At 40.7% G+C, this 9,029-nt stretch overlaps 1 protein-coding gene across 1 annotated transcript; it reads left to right on the top strand.

The window, feature by feature from the left end:
* Nucleotides 1-5,438: 5,438 nt before the first annotated feature.
* Nucleotides 5,439-6,937, top strand: LOC125532474. The gene is made up of 5 exons (XM_048696531.1): nt 5,439-5,641; nt 5,723-5,792; nt 6,254-6,363; nt 6,476-6,590; nt 6,715-6,937. Exons 1-5 carry the CDS (start codon nt 5,572-5,574, stop codon nt 6,797-6,799), a joined length of 450 nt encoding a protein of 149 aa, XP_048552488.1. The 5' UTR covers nt 5,439-5,571; the 3' UTR covers nt 6,800-6,937.
* Nucleotides 6,938-9,029: the final 2,092 nt, after the last annotated feature.

Here is a 9,029-nt window from a genome sequence, read left to right as displayed (position 1 = left end):
AATCTCGTTACCGGCAAGTCTCTTTACTCGTTCCGTAATACATCATCTTGCAACTAACTTATTAGTTGCATTGCTTGCAAGGCTTAAGTGATGTGTATTGCCGAGAGGGCCCAGAGATACCTCTCCGACAATCGGAGCGACAAATCCTAATCTCGAAATACGCCAACCCAACATGTACCTTTGGAGACACCTGTAGAGCACCTTTATAATCACCCAGTTACGTTGTGACGTTTGGTAGCACACAAAGTGTTCCTCCGGTAAACGGGAGTTGCATAATCTCATAGTCATAGGAACATGTATAAGTCATGAAGAAAGCAATAGCAACATACTGAACGATCGGGTGCTAAGCTAATGGAATGGGTCATGTCAATCACATCATTCTCCTAATGATTTGATCCCGTTAATCAAATGACAACTCATGTCTATGGTTAGGAAACATAACCATCTTCGATTAACGAGCTAGTCAAGTAGAGGCATACTAGTGACACTTTGTTTGTCTATGTATTCACACAAGTATTACGTTTCCGGTTAATACAATTCTAGCATGAATAATAAACATTTATCATGATATAAGGAAATAAATAATAACTTTATTATTGCCTCTAGGGCATATTTCCTTCAATGTCCACATCGACCATGGCCACACCGATGGTCGCCCATACCACCCCGCTCCAACCAGATAAAGTAGCCCTGACACCCAGAGTTCCCCGTCTCCATCCTCCTCTACATTCGCTTAAGCGAGCCCTCTTTGCCCCTCTAGACTGCGCCCTGAGCCATTCTCGAAGCACCATCCGCCATGGTCCCCATCCTTCGCGTGCTATTTATTTCCTCTCTAGTAGAAATCCGTTGGGCCCCAAATGTGGATGTTGTAGAAAGTAGCAATTTCCCTCAAGTGAATGACCTTAAGGTTTATCGAACATGCATTACGCAGGTCCTCGGAATCCAAGCGTTAGACTATGGGAGAAGAGTTTTCCAAACTACTAGAGGCAGATTTCGTCCAGGAAGTCAAACATTCAGACGGGTGATGCCTGCTACGCAACTTTATTCTTGTAGACTCGTGTTGAGCCTTCAAGCGCAGAGTTTTGTAGGACAGTAGCAATTTTCCCTCAAGTGAATAACCTAAGATTTATCAATCCATGGGAGGTGTAGAATGAAGATGATCTCTCTCAAACAACCCTTCAACCAACTAATGAAAAGTCTCTTGTGTCCCCAACACACCAAATACAATGGTAAATTGTATAGGTGCACTAGTTCGGCGAAGAGATGGTGATACAAGTGTAATATGGATACTAGATATTGATTTTTGTAATAAGAACAATAAAAAACAGCAAGGTAGCAAGTAACAAAAGTGAGCACAAACGGTATTAAAATACTTAAAAATGAGGCCTAGGGTCCGTACTTTCGCTAGTGCAATCTCTCAATAATGCTAATATAATTGGATCATATAACCACCCCTCAACATGCGATGAAGAATCACTTCAAAGTTCTTATCTAGCGGAGAATATAAAAAAAATTGTTTGTAAGGTACAAAACCACCTCAAAGCTATCCTTTTTGATCTCTCTATCCAAGAGTTTGTACTAAAATAACACAAAGTTACCCTTTTCGATCGATCTATCCAAGAATTCGTACTAAAATAACACCATATGATACACATCAACCAACTCTCACCTAGATACTCCAATGTCACCATGAGTATCCGTGAGTTGATTATATGATATGCATCAAACAATTTTAGATTCATAATACTCAATCCAACACAAAGAGCCTCAAAGAGTGCCCCAATATTTCAACCGGAGAAACAAAGACGAGAACGTGCGTCAACCCCTATGCATAGATTACCGCAATGTCACCTCAGAAATCCGCGAGTTGAGTGCCAAAACGCACATCAAGTGAATCGATATGATACCCCATTGTTACCGCGGGTATTCATAGCAAAACATACATCAAGCGTTCTCAAATCCATAAAAGTATTCAATCCGATAAGAATGAAATCTCAAAGGGAAAACTCAATTCATCACAACAACATAGAGAGGGGAAAACACCATATGATCCAACTATATTAACAAAGCTCGCGATACATCAAGATCGTGCCAAATCAAGAACACGAGAGAGAGAGAGAGAGAGAGAGAGAGAGAGATCAAACACATAGCTACTAGTACAAACCCTTAGCCCCGAGGGTGGACTACTCCCTCCTCATCGTGGTGGCTGCCGGGATGATGAAGATGGCCAACGGTGATGATTTCCCCCTCCGAGAGGGTGCCGAAGCAGGGTCTAGATTGGTTTTTCATGGCTGCAGAGGTTTGCGGCGGTGGAACTTCCGATCTAGGGTTATTTTTGGGGTTTCTATATTTATAGAATTTTTTGGTGTCGGTTTTCACGCGAAGATGGGCTTCGAGGGGCCCACTGCCCACCAGCACACACCATGGTGGGTAGTGGCCACCTCCTTCATCTTCTGGCCCTCCCATGAAGCTTCTAGTGCCTCTTTTGTTTCAAAAAAATCGTCAAAAAGTTTCGTTGCATTTGAAGAATTTTTATTTCTGCACAAAAAAAACACCACAGTAGTTCTGCTGAAAACATCATCAGTCCATGTTAGTACCATTCAAATCATACCAAAACCATATAAAATTATTATAAACATGGCATGAATACTTAATAAATTATAAATACGTTGGAGTCGTATCAACGGGTTGTCGAACCTAGTCATGCATCATGTACTCGAGTTTGCTCTTCCACTTCAAACCAAATGCAGATCCATCCTCCCTTGGTGGTTAGTCTCGTCGATCAAATCTAGTGAGACAATCCGTTGTTTGAAACCCTCACCATCTCATGATCTAAACCGACGTCAAAACCAAGGCTGGACAGTGGTCCTTAACCACCCCGTTAGCACGAGCAGCCTCCGGTCACGATAGGAGGAGGAGGAGAAAACTACTCAATGTCAGTGAGGCGACAAGAAGAAGGGAAAACCCCACCGAGAGGAGGGGGGACTCAAGATGAGCTACCTCGGTCATTTTTTTTGTATACACATTTGTAAGGCTACCCGGGCTGGGCCTGGACTACTGCACAAAAGAAACCCATAACTCGGGGCTTTACTTCCGGCAGGCAGTCCCGACCGCGAGAGTTATTTATCGCGTTAAGCGATGCTATAGACTAATCTCGCGTCGAGATTTCCCATCGTGGTCATGTACTGGGCTCGCATATTTTCACGCAGAAAAATAGAAATGAAAAAGGGATCGATCCCTGGTCGCGCATGAACAAACGAAGGGCACCAGCCATCGCGCCACACCAACCATTAGTGTCTTAGTGATAAAAGCAAGGGCTCGACCCACTTGACGTATGACGTGATGGTTTTCTCCTCTTTATTTTCATTTTCTTTCCTTTTCTTTTTTTTCATTTCTTTGTTTTTGTTTCTTCAATTTTTTTTCCTTCTCTGTTTTTATTCATCTTTTCATTGTCCGAATGCTTATTCAACATTTTCAAATACTTCTTCAACATTTTTATAATACCCATTCAACAATTTTTAAAACTTATTCAACATTTTTTCAAATACTCATTCAACATTTTAATAATTATTCAACATTTTTCAAATACTGGTTCAATTTTTTTAATACTTATTAAACATTTTTCAGATACTTGTTCAACATTTTAAATTCTTATTCAACATTTTTCAAATACTCGTTCAACATTTTTTGATACTTATTCAATATTTTTTAAATACTGGTTCAACATTTTAAATATATAGTTCAACATTTTTCAAGTACTGGTTTAACATTTTTTAATACTTTTTCAACATTGTTAATACTCATTCAATATTCAAATAATTGTTCAACATTTTTCAAATACTCATTCCACATTTTTTAATACTTATTCAACATTTTTCAAATACTCATTCCACATTTTTTAATACTTATTCAACATTTTTCAAATGTGGTTTTTGAAGAGTGTTTTTTGAAATATTTATCTATACCTATTATTAAAGGAGATAGATATTCTTAGATTGGTCCTGCTTTGTTTCGTCCCGTTTTAAATATTTTTATATATGCTATGTTTTAGTTGGAAATTGAGACGTACGTGAAAAAAATGGAAAAACTAAGCGAAACGGCCAGCCGGCCGGCCCATGTCTGAACTGCTGCTGGCTCAACCTCTAGCGAGCCAAAAAGAATCGGTGCTCGCACAGGTGTCGAACTTGCAACCTCACACAAACAAACAAATCTTCTCCACCAACTTATCCAGTTGTCTTCTCTAAGTTGTAATAGGCTCTTTTCTATTTATACACTACTTTTGACAAAGTTATGTAGGCTAGGTTATCAATGCGCGTGTGAGGCAAAACAATGTCTACGTGTAGGATCCTTAAAATTACGTGTACGTGTAGATTCTTACAAAAAAATCATGCATGTGTAGAAACTTTTTTTTGACGCGATGCATGTGAACAAACTTTCTATTTTAAATTGCCATGTGAAGAAACTTGATTTTTTTTTTCCTTTTGAGAAAGTGAGGAAACTTGATATGATGACCTTTTTATCTTTTTTTGAGTGTTGATGATATTTTTACCTGATACACCGTACTAATTGATGGCAGCCTGGCAGGTTTGTCTTAAAAAGCATGTGCCAACTCAAACTGAGCCTGCTTCGCAAGAGAGAGAAAATGATCAATCAGTTCGCTACTTGATTAAATAGGATCACCTTGGCTTTTATACCAAATTTTACAGATTTATATATGTGCACGAGTTGTCTTGAAGACAAACAAGGCGTCCCAAGAATAAGAACAAAAATGATGAAGTGTGTGTCTCATTCATCCTATAGGCATAAAAGGAAAGAGAAATTAATATCAGGAATTAAATATCCAATGAGGTGAGGGGGCACGGCATAGATTCCTGCAGGACAAATAGCAATGACACAATCATGTGGACTAATAACACAATGGAAAAATACGAGGTAGGAGGGCACGACATGAGAGTCGATTTGGGAGGTGAGATGGGCTAAAACACATTTAGCAAGATTTTTTCATGACTTCGTGCGCATTCTGAAAAATTGCTCCAACTTCCGAATAATGCCTTGGTATGTAAGATTTGAGATGAGGCCTTTTAAATAACAGAGTAGTTGTACAAAAATCATACCAAAAATATCATATGTGATGGTTTTCGATGTACGTCTTATAGGCATTTCTTGTAGCATTTGTCTCACTGCCGCCATTGGTTGGCACCATTCGGATATTGTTATGCCGTGTTGTTGTGGTGGACATGTTATTTATCTCTCCCATTGCAACGCACGGGCATATGTGCTAGTACCACATATACACACACACACACACACACGTGTGTAGAATATTTTCAATTATAAAAAAAAGTAAAAAAAGAAAGCCAAAAACGTAAAAAAAAAAAACAGGTAACAGGCTGGTGTATCCCGCACGCGTGGGCCGGTGCAAGTGGCGTTTGCCTTCAGCGAGGTGTCGCCCCTATCTCGCTGAACGCGAGGAATAGTCGCGCCCAGTCCCGACGTTGTCTCCTCCACCGTCCGCCGCCCGCCGCCTTTGCGAAGCGCAGCCTACACGCCGCGGTGGATGCCACTTCTGCCATGGCTGCGGACTGGACATCGGCGCGCCGGGCGTGGGAGAAGTGGACCGGGAAGCACGTCGGATCTTCCGGTCTGCCCTCCCTTCCTTTCCCTCCCACTTCGCTACTGTTTCTGCTCTCTCGTGTGAACCATAATCCCCATCCTCTTGCAGGGATGCCGATCAAGGCGGCGCTGCTGCTCAACTACGATCCGACAGGACCATCTCGCCTCTTCCCCATGGTGTAAGTATCGTCCCAAACACCGGTAGCGCGGGCAATTTGTTTTTTCCCCATAGGAAGCACAAAAGCCGGCGCGGGCAATTTGATGGGCATTTCCTTGGTGGCTATATAATCTTCAATAGTGGCAATTGGACTGCAGAATGGTGTTAATGAATTTTCCCACGCGGTCGTGTATGTTTCTGATGGAAGCTGTTCGGTTATTTAGTTAGTTATTAGAACGTTCCGGATGAATTTGGTAGTAATGTCATTGGTTCATCTGAAACTGGCACCGTTTCTTGGTTGATGCATTTAGCAAAGTTGTAGTTTAATGTCGTTATTATTTCCGTCCATAGCTACCAGAAGAAGCCTGAATCACAGACGTGACAGAGATCTCAGTGCCAAAGATATGCAAAACCCTGTTCACTAACATACACGAATGTTCAAGTTGTAGAAGTTTGAATTCACAATCTTTTTTAAATGTCCAGAGCAGAGCAAGAGGGAGCAAAATTTACTGCTGTTGATCTGCAGCCATCCATCGACTTCTTTAGAAGGAATAATCTGCAGACGGAATTCTTTTCTATTGGGCCAAACCAATGTGAGTCTCTCACATTATGAGCCTAAATCTTGCTCACTGATTTAGGGATAGTTAAACCGAGTTATCTTTGTTATCTCGAGCAATATTGTCATTGCAAGTTATAAATTTGTAGATGTGGTCACCTCAATCCACGGACACTGGTTTACTGCTCGTTGCGTTAACACAACACAGCCAGGAGGTGAAGGAGTTATAATTATGCAGATCGGAGCATACTTGTTAGTCTCTATGTATGTATCCCCTTGTTCAACTTTTTCTTTACTGAAATCAGTTATCAGGATTCCTCTAAGGGTTCTTAGTATACAGCTTGATCTGCCAGAATTAATTTGATTTGCAATTGTTATTGATGCATAGGTATGATGGTTCTGTTGGTTCGGCTTCACGGGCAATGGTGGCTGTTGATCAGTTTGCATGGCACTTTAACCGGAAAACACATTAAGTTATTATGATGTAGACCCATGGCCTTAGAGTCTAGTGTATAACCTGACATACTGCCTAATCTTGCTGCTGTACTGGGGCTAGTAGGCATGTAGTGTAATAACTAAGGTTCTCTTTAATGGACTGAGTTCACATGGCACGTTTTTTCCATAATTTACAGATTGCGCTGAATGTTTATGAGGTTTAGCTCAGTTCGAGAGGAAGGCACAGTGTAGAATGAGTGGAATTAGCGTGAAAAAACGCTATTTTTTTTTTCCGTCAGGGTGGGTAAAGCCTGACGAAACAGGTGAATTCACTGCCACCAGCGGACCGAAGAAACAGGTCTCTTTATTAACCTCAAAATGTGGCTTGCTGGTCAGCCCCCATCTTGGGGGAGGAGTTGAATTTAGTCGTACAATATTTGCATAGTAACAGAAGATTAGCTTCTACATCTCCAATTGTTTGCTTAGATTTTGGGAATTTCATGTATGAACTTACACACTACTTGAGCAATATTCGTAACTATAATGTTTCACACTGATAAAATGGTGAAACTATGAAGATGTCATAGAAACGTTGTACTATAGGTAACTTTTGAAGTTCTTCAATAAGGTAGGTGTGCTATCCAGTATATTTGAGATCCAACTTGGTATAAGCTAACTAAAACATTAATATATTGTTTGGCAAACAATTTCCGCTCACTAAGATAAGCAACAGTTTCTTTTTTTTTTTGAAACCTGAACTGTAGAACTATTGGTCTACGGTATTTTCACTAATAAAAAAGTATATACAAACTAAGCAAAATGAAAACTAAGACCTAATGACCACAGGGTCAGCCAATTCCTTGTCTAGGAAAAATTGAGAAAAAGGCAAACGTCACAGAAGCCTATCAATCCAGTCTTTCAAAACTTGCAAATTGCCTTCTTTAATCCTGTAGCAAATAATCTGGAGGGCCTGCTTAAGGTGTGTCTTCCAAGAAAGGATACTGGGAGTGATGTTCTTAAAAGTTTTGCTGTTCCTTTGGGTCCAAATATTCCAGCAACCCATAACTAGAATTTCCATAGCAATGCTTCTTGGTAGTGCACTGGTGGCCAGCTGAATATCCAACAGAACAGAGGTGCCTCTTATGTTCTGAATAAGGGAATCCCAACATGTCAAGGCAAAAGGGCAATCCCAGAAGAGGTGAAAAGCAGTTTCTAAACGCTGGTTGGAGCAAAGTGGGCAGCAGTAGGATGGAAGTCAAAAAGATTTTCTCTGGAGTAAGTCTCTAGTATTTAATCTGTCATGCAGCATCAACAAGAAGATTTTGTATCTCAAAATGGCAGCACATCTCCAAAGTTGACCAAATATCTCATGAGCTGGAGGTTGAATTCTCATGTTTTGTACATCTGATTGGCAGAGTATGAAGGGCTTTTCCAAGGGTACCCCCCTTTGTCTTTTCCATCCCCCAGCTGGATGTGTTGAATCAGAGCCTGGAACTGTTCAAACTGATTGAAAGCTTGTAGGGAAACATGCCTATGAAAAAGGTCACCTAAATCTTGGCAATGAGCAGCTTGCTTGAAGGATGTGTGCTCACTGATAGCAAATGAGTGAAGTTCTGGGAATAAGCCAGCACATGATTGAGTATTCCACTTGTCTGACCAGAGAAGAATGGTACTTTGTGTCCAATATCACAGTGTGTGACATACTTGAAATGGGGCATGAGCTTCAACACACTCCTCCACCAAAAAGACCCCCACCATCATTGGTACAGTAGGACTCCCAAATAAGTTTGACCCAGGGCAGATCATGTTGATTGAAAAACTTGTGCAAATGCTTCATAAACAGAGCCTTGTTATGTGTCTCAATGTTCAAAACTCCAAAGCCATCCTCATTTTCCCCTTGGCACACCTTTTTCCAAGCAATTAAGGCAGAACCTCTATCCTCCATGCCATACTTTCTCCAAAAGCAATGTTTAAGGTACTCCCTCCGTTCCGAATTACTTGTCGCAAGTATGGATGTATCTAGATGTATGTAGATGTATTTTAGTTCTAGATACATACATCTAGATACATCTATTTCTGCGACGAGTAATTTGGAACGGAGGGAGTACTTGTTATTACCAAACAGATTTAGGCAGTTCCAAAGTGCAATAAAAAAAAGTTGGCACACTGGTAAAAACTGATTTGATCAACTGCAGCTTTTCCCCATAGGACAGGAATGTTGAGCAGCCAGAGGGCCTCTTGGCGGTTCTTTTTAGGATGGGAACAAAA

The sequence above is a fragment of the Triticum urartu genome, chromosome 1 (genome assembly GCF_003073215.2).
Source record: "Triticum urartu cultivar G1812 chromosome 1, Tu2.1, whole genome shotgun sequence".
NCBI lineage: Eukaryota > Viridiplantae > Streptophyta > Magnoliopsida > Poales > Poaceae > Triticum > Triticum urartu.
The sequence above is the reverse complement of the archived record's forward strand: the minus strand, read 5'-3'. Positions and strand labels throughout refer to the sequence as shown.

Bases quoted from the DNA above. Each gene is read 5' to 3' on its own strand.
- LOC125532474 (XM_048696531.1), top strand. From the start codon at position 5,572: ATGGCTGCGGACTGGACATCGGCGCGCCGGGCGTGGGAGAAGTGGACC. The intron at 5,642-5,722 runs GTCTGCCCTCCC...ATCCTCTTGCAG, and splicing joins GAAGCACGTCGGATCTTCCG to GGATGCCGATCAAGGCGGCG. The intron at 5,793-6,253 runs GTAAGTATCGTC...TTAAATGTCCAG, and splicing joins TCTCGCCTCTTCCCCATGGT to AGCAGAGCAAGAGGGAGCAA.